The sequence below is a fragment of the Bemisia tabaci genome, unplaced genomic scaffold (genome assembly GCF_918797505.1).
Source record: "Bemisia tabaci unplaced genomic scaffold, PGI_BMITA_v3".
Classification (NCBI taxonomy): Eukaryota; Metazoa; Arthropoda; class Insecta; order Hemiptera; family Aleyrodidae; genus Bemisia; species Bemisia tabaci.
Window position 1 is genome coordinate 99903 of NW_027311744.1, and position 22273 is coordinate 122175.

General features: G+C 38.0%; 2 protein-coding genes across 4 annotated transcripts in view; both read left to right on the plus strand.

Moving 5' to 3' along the window:
• Nucleotides 1-13818, plus strand: part of LOC140225805 (protein FAM151B-like) — a 42438-nt gene extending 28620 nt beyond the window's left edge. For both annotated transcript variants that reach the window (XM_072305746.1, XM_072305747.1), the window contains exons 3-6: nt 2485-2735; nt 4430-4592; nt 7802-8009; nt 9788-13818. In XM_072305746.1, coding sequence (XP_072161847.1) covers nt 2485-2735; nt 4430-4592; nt 7802-8009; nt 9788-9992 — 827 coding nt within the window. In that variant the 3' untranslated portion in view covers nt 9993-13818. The remainder of the gene's footprint in view (nt 1-2484; nt 2736-4429; nt 4593-7801; nt 8010-9787) is intronic.
• A 134-nt stretch (nt 13819-13952) lies between these two features.
• Nucleotides 13953-22273, plus strand: part of LOC140225804 (uncharacterized) — a 71306-nt gene continuing 62985 nt past the window's right edge. For both annotated transcript variants that reach the window (XM_072305744.1, XM_072305745.1), the window contains exons 1-2: nt 13953-16581; nt 18318-18722. In XM_072305744.1, the coding sequence (XP_072161845.1) occupies nt 16410-16581; nt 18318-18722 (577 nt within the window). In that variant the 5' untranslated portion in view covers nt 13953-16409. The remainder of the gene's footprint in view (nt 16582-18317; nt 18723-22273) is intronic.

The following is a 22273-nucleotide window of genomic DNA, read 5'->3' on the forward strand; positions in this document are numbered from 1 at the left end:
GGGACGAGCGAAAATTTAAAGTGCATTACTTCTCGTGGTCCAAATTATAATTAGGATATGCTAAGCAAAAATGACTGAATATTTCAGAGAGTTCAGAGACCTGCATAATCTTTAATTGGACTACGTGTTTTGCAATTACGAACTACAATTATTAGCTCATCCGTAAAAACACTTGTGGACATAGGGAAACTGATAGCACATGTGTCGTTCCTAAATTGAGTAAAAAATCGTAGTTCTTGATTGCTAAATGTAGTCATATAATTTCCTGTTTGGAATGTGATTTTTAATAGTCAAATGGAACGAATTTAGAGGTATGGGCGACAAAAAATCGCATACGTGCCACAATTTGGCCACCTTATTTGCCGCTTGGCCGAGGAAAGGGCGTAACTACACTTGGTGATAAGCCCGGAAAGCATTGCATTATATTGACGACAGTTGCAATTTTACAAGCCGGCAACACTGTTCTTACTCCATTTAAATCCATCAAAAATATCGATTTTGGGGAGGAAAAGCTGCTTCACCAATAATCGCGATTGTTTTACACACATTTAAATGGAGGAAAAACAGTGTTGCCAACTTGCAAGAATCGGCACTGATGGACGACAGGGTTCTTCGCGAAGTGAAGTCCTCATGCTAGGAGGGCGACGCAGTGATGTACCCCGGTAAAGTTTGGGGCCGTTCGTCAGGAAAATAACTCAAGAAGTACAAACTGCTAGATGAATCTGCTGATAAAATCAGATGATTTATTTTACTCAAAAATACATTTTGAGGAATGCGAACAGAAACTACGACGCTATAGACAAGAAAATGATTGCAATCGGGTAAAAGAACTCGATTGGAACAACCGTTCGACTACCTGCTAATGACTGACATTCGCCGCAGCAGGTAATTACTATCGGTGGAAGCTGCGGAAGTGAGAGTGATTTCTAGCCGAAGGAGTTATATCTTGCAGTATCATCTTCACAAGTCGGTTGTCAGATCCTGTACACTGCCGCTCAGTCTCTTTGCGAGCACGACCATTATTGCAATTACCGTTGAGAACAATAAAGACCGAGCCAGTAGCCTTTAGAAATAAAGTCAAAAGAAGGTGCGCTAGGATGACGAAGCACATTTTAAAGCACATTTTTACAGCAAAACATACATTTTCTCATAAACTGTGGGGCTCTATTGTTTTACTGTTTAAGCTTGGAGCCAGTGTTCGAAACTCACCTTTGAGTTTGAGGAGGCATGTGGCGTATCAAGCCCGATTTTTAGGCGCCATTGAAGATTTTTAGGGGCCAAATTGACTTTTTGCCTGTATATTACGGCACATTTAGTGAAAATTTAGACGCAAGATGTTTTTATAACAGAACTAGTGAGTAGCTGTAACTTGGGGAAGACAAAAGCATTAAGAATGGAATCGTGAAGAATATATAGAAAAAGCTTTCACTTGTAGTGCTAAAAATTCCGAGTTTTTTTTAATTCGAATAGATTTGTTTTTCTCTCTTTATGTGACTTCCTATGAAAATCCAGATTTTAGGGGGCAATTTTTAGGGACCACGTTGGCGCAGATCCTTCATTTTTTAGGGGCCATGACCGATTTTTAAGGCGCATTTGGCGCGTTGGCGCCTGTGAGTTTCGATCACTGCTTAAAGCCTTATAGAATCGTTTAATTTTCATAAGTTCTTCAGATATCGATGGCCTAAGTGCAAAATTACGGATCTCTGTTGCGGTGTTTCAAAATTTTCGCTTCAATTTAACTTTTTCCAAGAAAGCAAGCCAACTTTTTACTTTGCAATTATATCATAATAAGTTCAAGAATATATGTTGAGAAGGTTTTCGATTAAAAAATAAACTATGATTGGAAGTCTGCAATGTCAGGTCTCTAAACGAATAATAAAGTCTCCCGATTATAAGTTTATATCCTTAGTATTAGTGAATTTTTAAACGATTTTTCCCAATAAATATTCTCCAAAACATGCTAGCTTGCTAAAATATTTATGAGTTACATTTTTTAATGACATAGCAATTGCGGAAATTGTAAATTTCTGCTATGAAACTACACGTTTCTTTTCTTTATTTTGGTTTTTCCCTATTAATTTAAGTCTTAACGAAGTGGAAACCATTGAGATAAAAAAGACACATCCAAGTTCAATCATGTGGGCCATCATGCAATATTCTGCTAAAAAATTCACAAACAGATCAATATTATATTACACTGGCAAAAAAATCACATTGGATCTAGAGTCCAGACTCTTAAAAACATCGACAAGAAAAAGTACTCTTGGTTCAATCAGAATCTAGCTTAAATCAAGAACCGAGCCTCTTAATTTAAGCGGATTTCGTTTTGATTCAAGCAAAAGTCCGATTGAATCAAGAGTATATTTTTTTTGTCAATGTTTTCACGAGTCTGGACTCCAGATCCAATGTGTTTCTTTCCAGTGTATTTCTTTTTGCATTTCGGTTTTTTCAATGGTCGTACATGACGGAATCTTATTGTTGCAGGAGATGCGTTGATGGTGGAAGGTGACGTCATTCTCGGCCGTCACTCTGGAGACCTGAACATGTCACCGATGCCCATGATGGGCCACCCGCCAACCACGGAATCCGATCTCTCTTTGAAAGACTTTCTCGAGATTGTGAGCACTGCTAAAACTCCCCGAGGAATCAAACTCGACTTCAAATCTCTAGAAGTCTTCAACGCATCCATACCAGTATTGGAGGAATACATCTACAAAGTCACGCACTCGATCGAGGTTTGTAATTCACAAGCTTTTATTTCAAGCTTGTTTTTAATTATCAAGAAAACTAAACAGTTATCACGCATCAAATTAACACTGAAAAAAAAAGGAATCATAATCTCAACTATACTCCTGGCTGATTTTGGCGCCAGTTACAAGAGTAGTTACACCACACAGAGGTATGGTTGATCCAAACACACTTTTGGCTGACTCAACCTATACCTCTGGTTGGTGCAACTACTCTTGTAACTGGTGCCAAAATCAGTCAAAAATATAGTTGGAATCGTGATACTTTTTTTCCGTGAATGTGCATAACCATTATTAAACTCTAAACAATATGTATTTAAAGTTAGATGGATACTATGAAAATGAAAATTTTTAAATAGAAAGACACCTGATCGACAACACTCGGCAGACAGGTGGCATTTTCCTAACTGCTTTGCAAAATTAGGAATACTGTACCACGCACTGAGAATTGTTTCCTCAAGTATATTTCTTGCGGGGCTTTGCGATCTCCTCGAAGAGCTCTAAAGCTCATGCGCTTCAATAGATACGTCCCTCGCTGTGGTAGAATGATTTGAAGTGATGGAAATAACATGCCGGCCTTTTAATCGCTCAGTGTTCCTGAGTTTTGATAATGGGAAAAATCTATACTGTATTGAATCAAAGATTTTGTTCTTGATAGTTTTATAACAGTATTAGTGATGAAGGCAGCTATTGGCAGTATCATTCAGTATTAATAAAGTGCACACTGTATTGACTATATTGAAGAGTATCGTCAAGCTGAAGAGACACTGCTCTGCGTCTGCGTTCCATTTCCGCCGAGCGTCGCGTCGCGCAGTTCGGTTCAGAGCTCAGTGTAAAAAGCGCCTTCAATCTGTAAGAATACGATTGTGTATGCATTCGCGTAACTGTTAGTCCTTCGCCCCTTCGCGTGATGTCAACTTGAAAGTACTCGACACGGAGTGAATGAATTTACACGTATTGCAGTATCGTTAAGAGTGTGCATATTTTTTTTGTTTACAATACATGAACAAAATAAATCAACGAGTGAAACTTACAGGATAGTTTCTTGATTTAGGTACTTGAAATTTTGTTGCTAAGATTGTGCAGCTTGCAATGGTAAACTTTACTCCGATGAAAGTTCACTTGACCTCGTTTAAAGTGTTTTGGAGAATTATGTCTTGACATTTAGATTTATTTCTTAGAACATTCCAAAGGGGTGGCCTGTAAAGCTAAATGTACAGCCAGGTACTATTTTAGATTTTTACCATTTTTCTTTTAATTTATCCAAAAAAGGATGGCTGAGTTTTCAGCCGAAACTTTTTGGGTTTATTCGTTGAAATTTTGGCCTGGTTACCCGCTCTCTAGATTGTCTTTGTATTGTAAAGCTAAATGTTTCTGATAGGCAAAGACATTAATCGAAATCCGGGAAATTTTGGAGAAGGTCAAATGAGAATCTGTTCTTTTTCCGAATGGTCCCTGAATATGACCAATATTCATCACCTACTTATATTGTAAAGTTTGTCTTACTATGCATTCTCATTCTTATCACTCAAAGATTGAAGTGAGCTTTTTTTTACATATCTGGGTTTTTAGCCAATAACGCCGTTAAGACTTATTCCACTAGTTTTTATCATTACGCACGACGATTTGAGAGTTACGTTTCGTATTGTTACATAGTGATTCTGACCTCTTTTATTCTTTAGTTTGTCCCATTATGGCTGAATGCAGATATAGTCTCTGGCCCGATTAACAGCAAGACAAAACCAGTGGATGCTGACTTCTTCCTGAAAGCGTGTGATGAGAAATTCCCAAATGCTGTGATCTCCGTTGGCTGGACCACTGAAATGAGTGAAAAAAATTCCGTCGGTAAGTGAATAATACCCATTTTGGTACATTCATATTCAACTTACACGGTCCCCCAAATTCTGTACGTTTTCAGTCATATAGGGAGGGTCTTAATTTTTTCCCATGAGAGAGCACACTCCTCATACACAGTGGTCTCGAAGCCCGCCCCCCCCCCCAAAAAAAAAAATGCGACAAAAATTTACCCAAAAACGGTTTACAGGGAGTGAGTCTATGATACGCGTGGACTTAAAATCGCAAAAAATCAAAATCTTGGCTGATCCTAATTTTGTGATATCGCAATTTAAAATGTTTATGGTCGCAAGTTTTCTACTGATTTTGATCAGCTTTTTTATTGATTTGTCCTTTGAATCGGTGTTGACCGGTTCACGTTTTTATTTCTCATTCGATTTATTCGATCGAATACATATCCTCTAGTTACACGCAGACCACTTATCATACTTTTTTTTTTAACTGATTAATTCTCCTTCTGCTGCGTCTACAGCAATTTTTGTCACGAATATGTATGTGTGTTGTGTTGATTTTAGCTCATTAGATACTTGACTCTCTGACGGCGTTTAATGTGCGAAAGCGATTCACCTTCAGTTGCGTCTGCAGCAATTGTTGTTACGTCTGTATTGTGCGCGCTGATTTTAGTTCATTACATACTCGACTCTCTGAAGGCGTTTCATGTGCGAAAGCGACTCGCCTTCAGTTGCGTCTGCAGCAATTGTTGTTACGTCTGTGTTGTGCGTGCTGATTTTAGTTCATTACATACTCGACTCTCTGAAGGCGTTTTATGTGCGAAAGCGATTCGCCTTCAGTTGCGTCTGCAGCAATTGTTGTTACGTCTGTGTTGTGCGTGCTGATTTTAGTTCATTACATACTCGACTCTCTGAAGGCGTTTTATGTGCGCAAGTAGCGCGAGATGTTGGAGAAGGAACGAAGTAGGGATTGAGCGATTCGTTCAATCTTACGTCTGTTGTTCTCCAACAGGGTGGTCTACTTTCGCACATTCAACGCCTTCAGAAAATCAAGTATGTAATGAGCTGAGATCAGCACGCAGACGTCCTCAAAACAGCAATCACTGCGGACGCAGCGGTGATAGGATATTTCGTCAACGATTTTTTGTCCGCGCACCTGTTTTTTCCAGCAATTTACGTCCGCGCGTTTTATCGGCACGGGAGTTTTGGTCCACGTGCCAGTTGAGACCCAAAGTTAATTGGTCCACATGTAAATACAAACGACAATTGCTCAAGACGTTTTGGATGAAAATGTATCATGTCTTGAAAGAATGAGGGTTCGCTTGTTTTTTTTTTTGTTTTGTCTGTTTGGTCCAACGGAGAATAATATATAGTTGAGAGTTTTGGTATTAATTTTGAGACAAAATTAATTAAAACTCTCTACACCTCTTTGGCGTAACAGGTCTTAATTATCTTTCAAGATTTTCCCACCTTGTTATACCTGAACCGGATGAACCTCTATATTTGCCTCAGCTAAAGGCTCTTAGATTTTTACAGTTTACGATAAGTATCTTGAATTATTTTGCGAGGAAAGATCTGTACTTTTAGAGAATGCCTGTCATTCTTGATACGTTCAATTTCGTATGATACTATGCAACACCTCTGTTGTGAAATAGTTGCTTCAGGCGCAGCCTCACGGCGGGCGGGCGGCCAGCGCGAAAGGCTCACTGGCGCCTACAAACCTAAGTGGATACTTCAAGCATTGTGCAATACGTGAAGTATCCACTTAGGTTTGTAGGCGCCAGTGAGTCTCTCGCGCTAGCAGCACGCCGCTCCGCTCTGTTAGGCTTTAATATTTATACTCGCATGGTCAGCGTTTTTTAACTCATGATTTTGAAATGTTTGGACACTCTGCATTGATTATTCTCATTTAAATTGATGGGGAAAAAATATGTATCAATTTATTAAAGAAGAATAATAATATAATGTGTGTTTTTTAAATATTGATGGTTCCATGTAAAATTTAATGATTTCCAAAGCACTTAAATTTTTTCTTTTACATTTTGTGCTTTTATTGTGCTACAGCGAGGTGTACGCGCAACCAAACGCTCAAAATTTGACGTATTTGACTCTAAAAGATCGATGCACAAATGGGTTAATACTAAAGATTGCGTGCTTCTTGGTTTTTTTCCTCTTTTATTCATTTTTGCAGTTTCTGTTGGCACAACTGCGGCTTATTGAGATTAATGTCGCTTGGAACAGGTTTTACAAATATTTGTCACGTTTTAAAAATATAAATGTTTTCAAAATGAAGTAATAATTTCGTAAAGAAAAAATAAAAAAAAAATAAAAAAAAGTACCCATACACATATTAGGTATATTGTACATCGAATATTTTAAGGATAGAAATAAAACCAAATATTCACCAATGACAATTTAAAAAGATGATTCAAAAGAAGAAAGTAATAACATTTCATTTAGAAAATGAGCAATTATAACAACACCTCTTTCTCTCTCAATTTCTCATTTCCATATCGTCAGTATAATTTTACATACCGACTAAAATATAACGCTTGAACCAAGTCACCGTTGCTTATTTTATGTGTGGGCGTAAACTACTGTACAAAAAAGGCGCGCGGACAAAAAATCGTTGACAAAATGTCCTGAAACCGACGCAGTTGAAGGCGAATTGAAAACAACCGTATAATATACACGTTGAAAAATGGATTCCCGAAAAGCTTTCCAACATAAACTAAGTAAGATGCAAACAAAATGTGCCTCCTGCCATACCTCATAATTTCACTGGAAATCTAGTCAACTTAATTTTTTAAAAACACCCGTGATTTTTCTTCTCTAGTAGCAAAATTTTCAATAGAAAGTTCAAGCTACGTAGTTGACTTCTCCCTCTCCGAAAAACTTAAATAGAAGCAGAGATTTTGAGACACGGCAATGGAGATGTGTGATCTCGAATTTCAGCCATCAGAGTGGCCCATTCTAATAATTTCAATGAACGTTTACAATTTTAACAAGGTGGAGAAATGGTGCTGGGTCCACTCAGTACAATACAGTTTTATACTGGTACGCATTAGAGTTCAAAAAATGTAATTTTGACTCTAATTATAATGTTTGGAAAATGTTGGCTTTGTTTTCCCTGCGGAATGGTGTGGACCCAGCACCATTTTTCCACCTTGTTACATACAGCTCGGGCCACTTCTTAGTGTTTTTTTTTTCTCATTTACAATTTTACTAATATTTTACGTTCCCATTTAGGTGGTTACACTGCTGATCACATCAACAACATGACAGCGGCTTTGAGTCGGACCCGATTGATTGTGCCGGTTACATTTGCAGTGCGCGCCGGTTTGGCTGCGCAATCGCGTGGTGCCCTCGTGTCTCTCATCGAGACTTCCGTCCCCGGAACGACTCTAACGATTTGGATGAGCAACGAGAATGATCCAGTCAGCATTCCAAAACTCAGGTTCGTAACCTTGTAGACAGGGCAGAATTTCCAAACCACGATGCAAGATAATCTTTTCTTGATGGCTTGATAGAAAAGTTGGATCATAGCTAGATCCGAAGGCCGTCATCAACATTGGTCATAGGATAATTTTTCCGTTGCAACTTTGCTTAGAAACAAGCGTTGAGGGAAGAAAAATAATTTTTTTTTATTTTTATTTATTTTTTTTTTGATGGTAGGTAAATAATTGAAACATCATAGGAATTTCAATCAGAAGTCTGAACTGAAGTGTTCAAATAATTTTATAGCTCACTAATGCAATTGATTAAAATATTTTGATGTTATGTAATTTGCCCATAAGGTGCGGAGAATTTCATCCTCACATCAAGCTTGTATATTTCTCTGACCAAGTAATTGATGTTGTAGGATATTCTATGGTAAGTAAACTTCGCAAAATGAAGGCGCATAAAAGACATCATGTTCTTTGTCGCAAAAGTTCCGTCCAGTTCCAATTCAACTCGACGCCTGGAAGAATCATCCAGGGAATGTTCATACATCGTTTCTTCTTAACATAACAGTTTAACAATCAATACGTCGTCGTTCCCTCACGAAGTAACGTAACTACTTTTCAATGTTGCCAAATTTTCCTTCGCAAGTCGCATTTTTACCTGGAGAATCTTGGGCATTTCAAGCTCAAAACCTCACCGATTTCGCCTCAGCTCCTCTGCAAAAATCAGAAAATTTTTGGACAAAAATTGCATTTAACCCTCTACTGCATCGCGTAGCCATATGGCAACAGCAATTATTTAATTCGTAGTAAATTCAGGAATGCTCATATTGGTACCCTGTGTGGATTATAGGGAACTCAACCGCATTACCAACCTAAAAAAAATTGTGGTGGGGGGAACTGAAGCTGCCAAATCAACTAAATAATCATGTTTTTCCAACGGGACCATTTTTGAGGAGTAGCCGCGAGGAGCCCAACTTTGAAGGATGTTTTGAATGACTTGGCTTGCCTTCAGAGACGGGAAAAAAATCACAGTTATGGCCCATACGGTCTAAATTGAAAATTTCCTGGTCCGATGATAATAAAAACAATTTAAATATTATTTTCGGCTCAAAAACGGCAAGATGCCATATGGCAACAACATACCGGCAAACTTCTGGCCCAACACTTTTCCTGTTGCCATATGGCAACAACATACTGGCTCCGACGCAATCATGTGTCGTGCTGTCCAAAAACGGAGCTTACAATTCATCATTAGATGCTTTTTGAATTTGGTAATGTTAGAAGAATCAAAAAAAACTTTTTTTCTTAGTTTTTTTTTCCAAAAGTCCCGCACAAGAGTTATGCCCTGGCATCACCATTCCACTCCTGCACTGTATGTTGTTGCCATATGGAAACAAGTGGATACTCTGGCAAGAAATTACTACATGTTGTTGCCGTATGGCAATGAGCTTTTTTAAGCTTCAAAAGTTAAAGAAAAAATTGAAATTTCAAAAAAAGCTCAAAGACGTGTCTTTTTAATTACATTTTACTATAACATATATTTTTTTCATCAAAATCGGCGTCGCAAAAAAATTCCATGCAGTAGAGGGTAAGTATATTTTTGTAAAAAATTGTACTGTTTCTGCCAATTTTGCAACCTTGGGATGGAATTATATGTTCCTTCATCCGAGAAACGATGGTACGCATCACTCTAGAGTTGAGGCAGTACAATTGAATGCAATTACTAGTACATAATTGACAATACAATTGTATTTACGATTGCATTATTTTGTTTTGTTTATTTTTGCAGGTGCCTCATGAAGACAGTCGGACTAAACAGGACCTTCATCGATGTCCCTGATAAAATCAGGCAGAACCTAGATCTGGCTCACATCGAGAACGCAACATGTCTACCGGAGACCGGCCCCGATGATGGGAATCACGCAGTGCCTGTCGCCCAAAGTTTCACACTACTCCTCATCGCATTCGCTTTATCTGTCTTCGTTTCGATGTAAATGAAGTTCGCCATAAAGTTAAAGCTGAAATCTCCAAAGTTCCAACTGAAACCTACTGATTTTGTTTGATATGGGTTTCCGCTCGTTGAGAGAATCCAAAGATTTGTTTCCTAAACCAAGACCAAGACTGACATAGGTTGTTCATGCAAATTTCAACCTATTTTTGAAGTTGCACTAAAAATCCGTTTTTTTTGGTGAATTTGTCAACAATGAGCTATCAACAGTTGATTTGTGCCTTGTACGGACATCTCGTCACCCCACTCGCGTAAAGGCGTATCTCAAATTCCGCGTGAGCCCTGTTTTACATATAAATGCATGCTTTCTGGGGCTCATGCGAAAATCGAGATACGCCTTTCCGTTAGAGGAGTGATGATGTGTGGTGTCGTGGCCGACTCTGCGTTAATTTTTAAAAAGTTGGAAACTGTTTTTCCCCTATTTAAAATATTGATTCTTAGGGAGGCACTATTTTCCTCACCTAAATCGATATTTTTAAAGGATTCCAATGGAAGAAAACTTTGTTGCCAACTTGCAGAATCGCCATTGAACTTGTATCGGAAGGTTTGCTCTCAAACACGAGCGTTGAAATGTGAAAAATCACCAAAATTAACGCGAAACACGGCTCCCCTAGTCATGTGGCAGCGATCTCGTTATTGCGCATCACATAGGAGAGATGATTCGATGATTACGTGCCGGAATATGCGGTGAATATGTCCATTTCGTCTCTCAAGACTTAATCAATTTTGTAAGTTTCCAATAGGAGGGTAAAGTTTCATGAGGTTTTTTCATAAACCGAAGCAAATTGAAGTCTCCTTCAAGTAAAATCTAGTGAAATGTAAATATTGAGAAATTCTGACGCCGAAAGGTTTATTCTGAGTGAAGATAGAATTTTGAATCCTGAGTTTTGGAGAGAATATTTGACAAAAAAACATTGCAAGCATAAAGTAATCAAAACTGGACATTTTATCAAATAATGATCAATGTATTTCCTCGCGTTCTATTTGCATTTGGTTTGCGTTCGTAAATCCTTTTTAAGGCCACGGGAAGATGATCGAGGGATGAAATACACTTTTATTTTGATACTACATCTTGCCTAGTAACGTTCTGCTCATTTAGCAATATTTATTCTACAAATAAGTTATCTTGATTGCGTCGAGAAATCTCATGGAATTTAAAAATTGCTAATTGGAGTCAGCCCTCTCATTCCTCTCAATTAAAAATTGATTTTTCCAAATTTGACATAAACAATTCCTAGTCCCACCTGTTTCCTTGTTACTGAAAATGTTATTGCAGCAGTATTAGCGCAGTATCCACTAACCCAATATGTATATTAGTTGTGACACTCAGTATACGTGTATATCGTGTATGCATATGTTTCTACACGTTTAGTGATATTCAAGTATTCAAAATTACGCATTGCACTATACACTGAAAAAAAAAATCTTAAGGTATTATTTTGACATAAAGTGTCGTTTTTTGAGTAGAATCTGTGCGAATTTAACTTAAAGTCAGTTTATTTAGGCACAGGAACGTTGTTCTGTAATCTTTATTTAAACTTTAATTTAACGATAAACAACTTTTCTTTGACACAAAAAAACTACCGACTTTAAGTCAAATCTGGACGAATTTAATTAAAAAAAAAAAAAAAAAAAAAAAAAAAAAAAAAAAAAAAAAAAAAAAAAAAAAAAAAAAAATTGACAAGAAACGACGCTTTAAGTCAAAATATTAACGCAAACATTTTTTTTTGAGTGTAGTTTTGTTCATTTTCACAGAATTCGGTTTTCACATTCAGTAAGACTGCGAGAAAACGATTTGACGTCGTATACGGTGATCTATAATTTAGGATTAAATACACAATTTATTATTAGGTGTCATAAATTAAGTGTTACCAGCATACCAAGAACTTTTTTTTCCCACACCGCTCAACAAAATTATATGTTTAAATGTCACTGATTTTTTATGATATTTGAATGAGGTACAGTAATCGGCATCTAGACGCCAATGAATTTGACCAGAAAAGTCATTCCAATGTTTCGTTCTTTCCCTCATTTTTGTATGTAATTCATCCACATACGCTTCTACATTAATACCGCATACCTACTCGTACATTCACTGCTCTCGCCAGTATTAGAATACATTTTACTTATAACCAGACATTTTCATATTTTACAGCGACATCGCTACACAAATATAATTTTCATCCGAAAAATCACAATATTTTGAAATTAAGTTGAGATTTGTTTCAACTTTTTGGCGATGAAATAGCTAGAATCAACAACATCTGAGCGATTATCCTGAATCTGGTCCCGATTTTATCTCTATAAATTTGCGTCAAATAAAAACGAAATTATATCTCACTTTATCACGATTTTTTGTATGATAAAACTTATTGCAATAAATCGACTTCGATAAAACCGTGATACATTCTCCGATCAAATCACAACTTATCGCGATCACTGCTGCTCGGGTATGGAAAAATATATCTCCCCTAAGTTTATAAACAGCTTTGAATAAACGTTGTTTCTATTGTTAATGTTTTACTATAATAATTTAATTGCACCGATAATAGCACCTTACGTTTTCAGTCTCAATGTACGCTCTTCATGAGCACGTTGAAACTGAAGGAGCACATCAATGCAGCAGCGAGAACAGCAGTAAAAATAAGGCAACAATTAAAGGAAGTACCGCGAAGCAATTTTGTATCACTTACAACCATTCCTATTCCTTAATCAGAATAAAGAAGACACACATTTTTTTTAAAAAAAAAGCATTATGAAGACTTGCATTATTTTATCCAAAATCACGAGCCAAAGAAACACGTTGCCTGCCACACGCACAGTCCAACACAAAAGTCTCGTACTAATTATTTTCCCCTCCTCATGATATGACATGTGTAGGTGTTTATGGTACATATAATTATTGGAAAAGTGCAAACATTTGACTAAAATTTAACTGAAATCAATTTTTGCTGTAACCATGCACTTCAATATGTTTATCAATTATAAAAGGTCATGAAGAAATAAGTTTAATAACCGCCGATCCAGGAGCACCTCAGCAGTTTTTTGGGTCAAAATAAGATTTATTTGTGGTATAAAATTATTTCTGAAACAGCTTGTCCTCGAAATTGCAGTCTTTTAAATATGAGATTTTTTCATTTTGACAATGTTTATGGGCGAAATTAGGTATTATCCTAGAGTTCAAAAGTCAAAGGTAATTTTAAGAGCCCCATCCCTTTTTTTTAAAAGGGTATAGCTCATCTGGTAGGATTTAATCTACACATGTTGCCTTAATGCTAAATAGAATGATTTTTTCGAATTAGGGAGCTAAATGTTCGAAGAGACGGATTCGGCAAAGAAATGTTTTATCACGAATAATTCTTGCATTGACCTCAAATATTCCTGAAATCTGTTAATTTAATCCTGGATAATTCGGCATGTGTAACCTTGGTGTACTTAACTTTTTTCTTCACTTTCTTTAAAATCCTTTTTCTCTCTTAACAGTTTTTCATGTCAGATTGTTTTCTCGAGGAAATTTCCGTGAAATCGTTTAATATCAACTATGTGATTTTATTTTTTTAATTGTTATTACTTTAAATATTTATTTTTAACGAAGTAATGTTAGCCCAGCTCAGTTTGCCTAACTGGTCATTCTATGACAACTTTCAGAAAACTTACTCGCGAGCTGGGCATCTTCCAAATTTTTACTTTTTTATTTTTTCCTCTGTAATATAATTCACGAATGTTTGTTAATATTTTAGTAGTTGATTGTTCATAACTCGAAAGGGATGTTTCAAAGCGAAAAGATGAATAAAATCGATATAAAAATTCAATGCTTTTTGTTTTGTGATCCAATTCTCTTATTCGTGGTGGAGTTGATTAGCCTCAGGTATCTTAAACGTAAATCAATCAAGACCTATGCCGGAATTCTCATGGTGCTCGGTATTTAACCGGTATTTTTTAGGATGCTGCATGGCTATCGAAACCGATCCTTATTCTTTTCTCACATATCGGGGGTTCTTCTCGAACCGCTGACATTAAATTTTTCACAAATTTACTGGAACATGGGGAACAATTGGGACCCGAGTTCATTCACCCATTTTACCTCTGCCATTGGCTGCCGTTTTAGTTATTAGTAACTTAGCCCTGTGTCTCAGTGACCGCACTTACAAAACATGAGTTGAAGACACTCATCCAAGGTGACTCGGTCTACCAAGCAAGGTTGCAATTTTTCGTGAAAAATAAAATCTTGAAATTTCACATGAAATGTTTCGTGAAATATCAGAAAAATATGAAAAATATTGATAAATATTTCTCCAGGTTAAATTCAAAATTAAATGAAAGGCGACTGGTTTTTGCTTTCTGGAGTTTTCTTCGTGCGTGTCGCATACCCAACCCCTGAAAATATGTTTCATATTTTTCACAACTTTCTGGAATTTCATGAAATATTTCACGGACATTTTTTAATATTACATTTCACCTGTGCAACCCTGCCACCAAGGCACAATTTTGCTATTTCCTCTGCTGCTTTTAGAATCAATTTTTCCGGCTATCTATTGGTAGTCGAGGGAAGTTCCGGTGATAGAAGCCTTCCAAATTTTGACGTGCAACATGACTCGTCCAAAGTGCTGTTCTGGAGCCAGTCTAGTGGAATATTTTCAACTTGTCGACCTTTTGACTTTTGTGAAATTCAACCGCACTTTTTAATTGACCTGTCGGACTTGTGCTATCGTACACGAGGATGATGAAACGTTGAATCATCCAAAAAATCTCTTTATCCACGGCATTTGACGTCCATATTCGGAGGAAAAAAATTTCCAACGCTGTAAAATGCGGAGATTGTGTCATAGCCAAAAATGCGCTAGCAACCGAAGTGGTTGACAGGGAGGGAGAAAAAGTTGGGACGAACTAACGAACTTTCCACTGATTGTACTTTCCAATTTTTTAGTATATTACATTCAATGCATATATTTTTTAGATCATCATGAGCCAACACAGCAACCACAATGATGTTAAACTCTACTTAAAAACGCACAATACATTAAAATATCACTGTTATCTGATGACGGCTCCTGATGTGCTTGAGTGCAATGAGCAGTGCTCTGGATTTAGAGAAGACCACTGACTCATCGTTGGAGCCCATGATGAGTTTCTCCCAGTGGCGAAGCGTGAATGGTCGATTATCGATATGTTTCCATTTGAGGCTGTGGTAAAGAATCGATTATTAAGTTGTTCGTTGTACACACCCTGTCGATATTTTTCTATAGGTTCAAATGGCAGATCAATCGATGTACCGCAAAGGGGCCGTTTAAGTATTACGTAACGCACTTTTTCCGATTTTTGGACCCCCCAATCCTGATTATCCCCGCACTTAACCGTGATTATATAATTTTTAACAATTTCATAAATAATAACTAAACACAATAAAAGATAAAGATCTAAAAAAATGAAAACCTATTAAAAGGAAGAGAAAAAAACTTAAGAATAAATTAATGAAATGATTTGTAAAAAAATTGATTTTTACTATCAAGCCCAAAGGGTTTTTTTTTTCCTCGAAAGTATTATGCTAGGCTATTTACGTGCGTGTCGCTATACTCACGCACGCAAATTGGAAAAATTGGATTTTTAGCATCATTCATATCGACGGTGTAAGTCGGCAATCACGTAACTCGATTTGCGACGTCGCAGACTTCCTATCATACTTTATTTTTTAAACGGAAAACTACCCAACGGCCATTCTTTAAAACTGCAGTGATTTTTCTTCTCTATGCGAAGAAAATTCTGCAAAAGCTTCAAGGAATCATGTCAATTTGTTCTCCTCTAAAAAAATAACATAGAGGCGGAGATTTTCAGACACCGCAAGCGAGTTATGTGATTGCCGACTTACACCGTTGGATCGATATGTGGCTGAGTGAAACAAAGTCGAAATCATGACGTCACACAGGAAAAAATCGGATTAGACTACGTGCATCATGCGTTGAAGAGACATCATGCAACTGCCTTTCTTTTTTATAGTTCCCATGGAGTTCGCACTCGTACACACGTTGATCCCTCTGTCTGCGTGACTAAACCCCGCGAAAACTGGCTTCAAGGCTGGAATGAACGTAGGTCAAACTCTTTAAAATTCTTTCCGGATTCGTATACCACATTTCGCTCTCAGTATACGATCCACAAGTGCCGAGCACAGTCCCTTCGGTTCCACACGAGTGTACCCCACAACATACCCCCTTTCCCCGTAAAGTACAAATTAAAATACTTAAGGTGATAAATAAAATATGTTTATGTTACTTTCTATTAAGAACAATCACGTTACATTTCAAAGATAAATAAAATATCTGACAGAGCGAAGCATTGAGAGTCCTGTGCCGAGCATGGCGCTTTTTACGTTTTTGAATTTCGTTTATTCAACTGTGAATCTCATGATATGACAGGGCGCATTGAAGGGGAGACGAGCTTGAGGAAATTGAACCAACCGCGAGGAATGAAATTATCGATTTTCAAACGAGCAATCCCATGGACATTGATTGCGTGTGTTCTCAGCAGTTTGAGCGGCAGTTTAGCGAGTTCTCGTGCTTTGTCAAGAAACAATGTATCAGGTAAGTTAAAGATTACTCAAGGGTAATGATCGTCATGCTCTCCTTTTTGACTCATGCAAACAAAATTTGACTTCTCACCACGCAAAACTCATTGTCAGGCAAGGGAAAAAAAATCCACTTCATTTATTCGTCACCTTCACGTGTTATCTATCATTGATAAAGAGAAATAAACACCAGACCGATGAAAATTATTCACATATTCAGGTTCTTGCGATTGATCTGACAATTCCTTCCAAAGATTTTCATTAGACCTTAAATATGTTTTCCCTTTATATTTTATGAAACACTATGGTATATATTTAATATTAAAATGATAAAGATGCACACATTTTGTGCAAAGGTAAGTCCTCTTGATTTTTAAGTGAACATTAAATGTAAATTTTACTTCTCTAAAAATTAGGATAGAGACCATGAGTTCGTCTTATGAGTGCAAGTTATATATTGTGTGAAACTTCTATCCTTAAATTATTTAATTTAATAGTCCTATTCATCATCTATATATAAATCCTAGGATAAACACTAGCGTTCATAGATAAATTATAAGAAACATGTTTATGACATCAAATAATTATCAGGGCCCCTTCATTCTTTGCTAGGCCCCATTTAAAGTTTTGAATACGATATAATTTTGAAGTCTCGTTTGCTCCTCCGTCGCTTTTGAAGCCTCAAGGGCCATCCAATACCATCCAATACCATCCAAAGGTTAATACCATCCAATGTTTCAATAAGTCTTTAAGGACCCAAATTTTAAATTAGCGAGCCCCGCTCCTTCGTCGTATTAGCGGATTGATAATCTAGTCGCATTGTTTCTCACTCGTTCCGATCAGTTCGCCTTCAAAATCTCTATAGGCAATGTGAGCGGCTTACGAGCAGTAATAGTTTGCTCGCAGTATTTCGGTCACGTTCACTCAATTTTGTTTGGTAACGCTTTGCTTCAGCTGTAGCAAGTTTTTTGTAGTTAGAAAAATACAGGGTGGGAAATGAACATTGCTCGATTGAGAGGCCTGCCGAAACCATATGTAGTACTCACTTAGAGTAATGCGTTTCTGAAGACCGGGCAATACATATTTCCCGTCACCAATGTAAATCAAAAAGGTTCATATCTTAGTTAAGAGTTGATTTCAGTTATTTTTGATGCGAAACTCGTGTTCTTCGTTCAATTTTGATGAGGAAGCAAGTATCAGAATGCTTAAATTCGTACCTTGTCCATTGTCCTTCTTATAATGTCATGCCAAAAACCGTTAACTATCTTTAATTACAATGCAAACAGAAAGGGCTTCCCTGAGTGAAAGAGCTATTTAAGGAACGACTATGAATACTGGATGTTGGAGTTTTTTAGCCAACGGGCGTAAAAAGTTCAGCTTAAAGCTGAAATCTCATTAGAGAGGGAAAAAGCTCACACACAAGCAAGCAGCAGGTGCAGGTGCAGCAGGGCTGCACTGCACTGAGGATTGGCCCAACAAGGCCGAACCGCGTCTGCAGTTGCCTTCCTGAATGGACGTAACTAGTGTTGCTCCAAACAGCATATCTCTTTGAGGGAAAATTGTGCTTGTGTGTGAGCTTTTTCCCTCTCCAATGAGATTTCAGCTTTAAGCTGAACTTTTTACGCACGTTGGCTAAAAAACTCCAACATCCCGTCTTACGACTCGTGCGTTCACCGCAATCGGTTTTGTGACTATGAATACTCTTCACCTCACTTTTACTCATTGAAAAATTGCATTATATATTCCGAACAGATGGTCGAGTGGTGTACTCGCTTCTAGCTCCTTCGAACGCGGCTCCAGAGTTCAGCGGGTTGCAGACTCTCCAGGCGCGGTGCATGGAAATGCTGACGGCCGGCCTGAATGCAAACAGGGCGATGACCAATACGATGGACCAATACGGGCGAATAATGGGGGCGGCGATGGGGGCGGCCTTAAGTCGTTCCGCATCCGCCAGGGCCGCATCTCGGAGAGGGCGCCAGAGCAGGACGACCTTTGACCAGTGGACCTACTATATCCGGCCCCCGGGTGGTGGCCGCCCCATCAGGAGGTCCGTCACATCACGGAGCAGCAGTAGAAGCGGATCCCGTAGCTCTCGGAGCAGTCCATCTCGTAGTTCCAAAAGGAGCATCTCTGGACGTAGCGTCTCTAAGAAAAAAGGTGCGTGATTTTCCTCTTCTCTGCGTATGTGACGAAGCCAGGAAAGATGCGTTTTCCCCGTAATAGAGTACATATCGACGGCGTAAGTCCGCAATCACATATTTCGTTTGCAGTGTCTGATAATGTGCGCCTCTATGTTATTTTTTTAAAGGAGAAGAAATTGATATCACTCATTGAAGTATTTGCAGAATTTTCTTCGCACAGAGAAGAAAAATCAAGGCAGTTTTAAAAAATTGCTGTTGAGTAGTTTTCCGTTTAAAAAATAAAGTATGACAGGAAGTCTGCGACGTCGCAAACCGAGTTACATGATTGTTATATGTTGATGACTCACACCGTAGATATAGGGAGAGTGCGGACATGTCAAAATGTGGGCCCAAAAAAGCAGCCAGCCTTGTAACACAAAAGTGTCACTGCCAATATTTAGATTTTAATATCAAACGAAGATGGCCAAGAATGCTCATAATTGAGCGTTCCTCTGAAAAATCGAGTAAATTTATGCATAAACCAAGTCAAATACGTGCATTGTAAACAACGAGTCGTAACCTGAGTTCGCCCTTGAAATTTCAAGCGTATTTTTCACTGAAATTTCAAAAGGCTTTTTATTTTTCAATTTTTTTGAAAAATTGAATTTTTGTTACCAAAAATACACAAAATAAGACTTGCACATGAATTAGTGTACGTTGAACCTCTCTGGGGAAATTTGGATAAATATTAAGTCGTGTGAAGTGTATCTTGGTGTTGTTAGGTTGCTCCGCCATAATCCTTGCGCCACTTCCGCTCCCCTCACCTCACCATGCACTACCGGTTCCAAACATAACCTCAAAAATTAACAAAACCGTGCTGTTTGTTTCGTAGCTGTGCTGTGATCTGTGAATACTGTGATATTTTTTCATAATTCAATTGTGTTATTGTATTGTTTCCTTCATGGGAAAATACAAAGATAAAATACGAAGAATTCAGAACAGCCTGAAGAACTTCCGTATGTTACCTAAGATGAAAAATAAATTATTCACAAAACATTAATGAAAAACATTTGCTATCACAGACACGGATGAAAATGCAGAGTAGCATTTTTGATATATGACAAAAAAACTCAGCTAAAAATTGGGAAGCACATGGCATTTGATGAAAAAAATAAATCTGACTTGAATAATGCAGCAAAAAAACAGTTTCATTTGTAATAATTTATTTTCAATTTTTGAAAAAGTCCTCTCACCTTTCTCATTCATTAAAATGTGAATAAAATCTCTCACTCTAAGTTTTTACACTTACTCAAATAAAGCAAATCAAACCCTGATCGACTCATTCAAATTCTAATTCTTCTTGAGAGCGGCAAAATTTAAATGAGCCAATCAGGTGCTTTGCTTTGATAGAATAGCATAGGACGAGTAGGCTTTCCTTAATCAACTATTTGTTTCTCTAGAGAAAAGAGAGAGGTGTCCCAATGGAACACAGTAGTCATTCATTCATGGATTCCTCACTCATAGATTAAATAGTCTCTTCATTTTATGCTTCAGTCTCGCTCTCGTGTGTGGCGAGTCTGGGAGTTCACCCTCTCCTTTATTCTTAGTTGTTTCGTCGTTTTTTTCGCATTTAGGTGAAACTTATAAGTATTTATTAGTATGGTTCTGTGATTAATTCGCCTAGGAAGCACTTTTCACTAGTTTAAAGGGTACAGGTTTACCGATTATAGTATCAAAAATCAATTTTTTAAAGAAAGCTTGAAATTTCAGCTGAAATTTCAAAATGTTATTTTTCATGTGTCACAGGTATCGAAATACCAGTAACTTGTTCTTTTCTTAACTTATAATTTTTCTATACATATTCTGTTCAATCATTAGGGATGGCTGGATTTCATACACTTTCCTCTTTTTCAGTCCTATCTCCCAGCCATCACCTTAAATTACCCATTACTTTTATTACTGAACTTGCAACTGATAGCTCCACTGATTATAGCCAGCCAATGGCGTGTAGACTTGTTGTCTCACCACCTGTGACGTCAGCAAGTCTATAAAAGCTTGTGCTGCCCTAAAATCTAGGTCTTACTCCATCCCCGACCCGTAGTACTACGTAGTGCCCATTTTCGCTCTTTTGGCACATTTCTAAGTGACTATTGTAATTCTGTAACTTTTCTCTTTCGATCAATATATTCTAAATTCCATCATCAATTTTCGTTACTCAATTTTTCCAAGTAGTTTGTTGTTCCTACTCAAAGAGCAACTGGTGCCGAAACTCTTATTCCAACCCTTACTCCACGACATCATGAAAAATACGAACTCAGCTTGTTTTCTCTTAATTTCTGGTAAGTACCCCTCTTTTCCAATTCTAAACTGCCACGGGATATGTTTCGTTGTATTTCCTTTTGACCAACGTCCGACCAATCTTGCTCTTACACTTTTCTAATTAATGCAGCCTCTGGATGGAAATCTCAATGAATCTACTTCTCCCTCAGTCCGAACTCCTCAGCTCCTTTTCTTATGCATAATGGATAATCCTCTGCTTTATTTATACCTGGGGAAGGTAAACTCTCAGCGACAAACCTACTCTGAAATAGACTAAAGTAGCAGAAGTTGACCAATTACCGGCTCGAGTAGTTCATAACCGACCTTTTTTGATTCAACCTCCATCAGTGGTGTATGGATTATTTTCAATACATTCTTTCCATTCCTGCCTATTATGTTTTTACATTGATTTGCATCTTGATTTCAAGTGAGAACATGTTTGTCCCCACGTCCATTGCAATTCAATTAGTACTTCCAATTTGCGACCAACGTCACCCACAGTATTCTCTCGAACCTCGAGTCTACGCCTTGTCAGTTCACACACCTCTAAAGTGCAACAGAGGATTGACTGGTCTCACTTTAGCATCGCTACTACATCCTAGAATCAAGATTACAGATTTTCTGTTGCAGTCTAAAGGTATGTGTATGTATGTATGTATGAGCCGCTTTTACGGCGCGCTTGGACGCTCTGCGACGCCTATTCTCCACAGGAATCTGTCATGGTAGAGATCCTCCGGAAGCTTGCATCTTTCCATCTATTCACGGATGCCCTCTACCCACCGTTTGGCTGGACGCCCTCTCCGTCGCCTACCTGGGGGGACCCACTCCAACACCTTCTTCGGCAACCTGGTATCAGCCATTCTCTGCACATGCCCATACCATACCAATTGCTTGGTCATGATATCGTGCACAATCGTCCCCTCAACGCCCATTATCTCTCGGACACGTTCATTCCTGACACGTTCTCTCCTCGAGATTCCAGCCGATCTTCGCCAGAAATCCATCTCGGTCGCCTTGAGCATTTCTTGGGTCCGCTTCTTCAACTGCCACACTTCACTGCCATAGGTGATAATAGGCTTGACAACCGAGTTATAAATCCTCTTCTTGTTGTCTTTGGAAATCCTTTGGTCCCAAAGGATCCCATTTAGCATGGCGATGGCTTTCCTTCCTAGAAGATTACGGTCCCGAATGGCCTGATCCAGCTTCCCATCCGAAGTCAGGTTCACCCCCAGGTACTTGTATTGTTCGCAACTTTCTATATGTTGACCA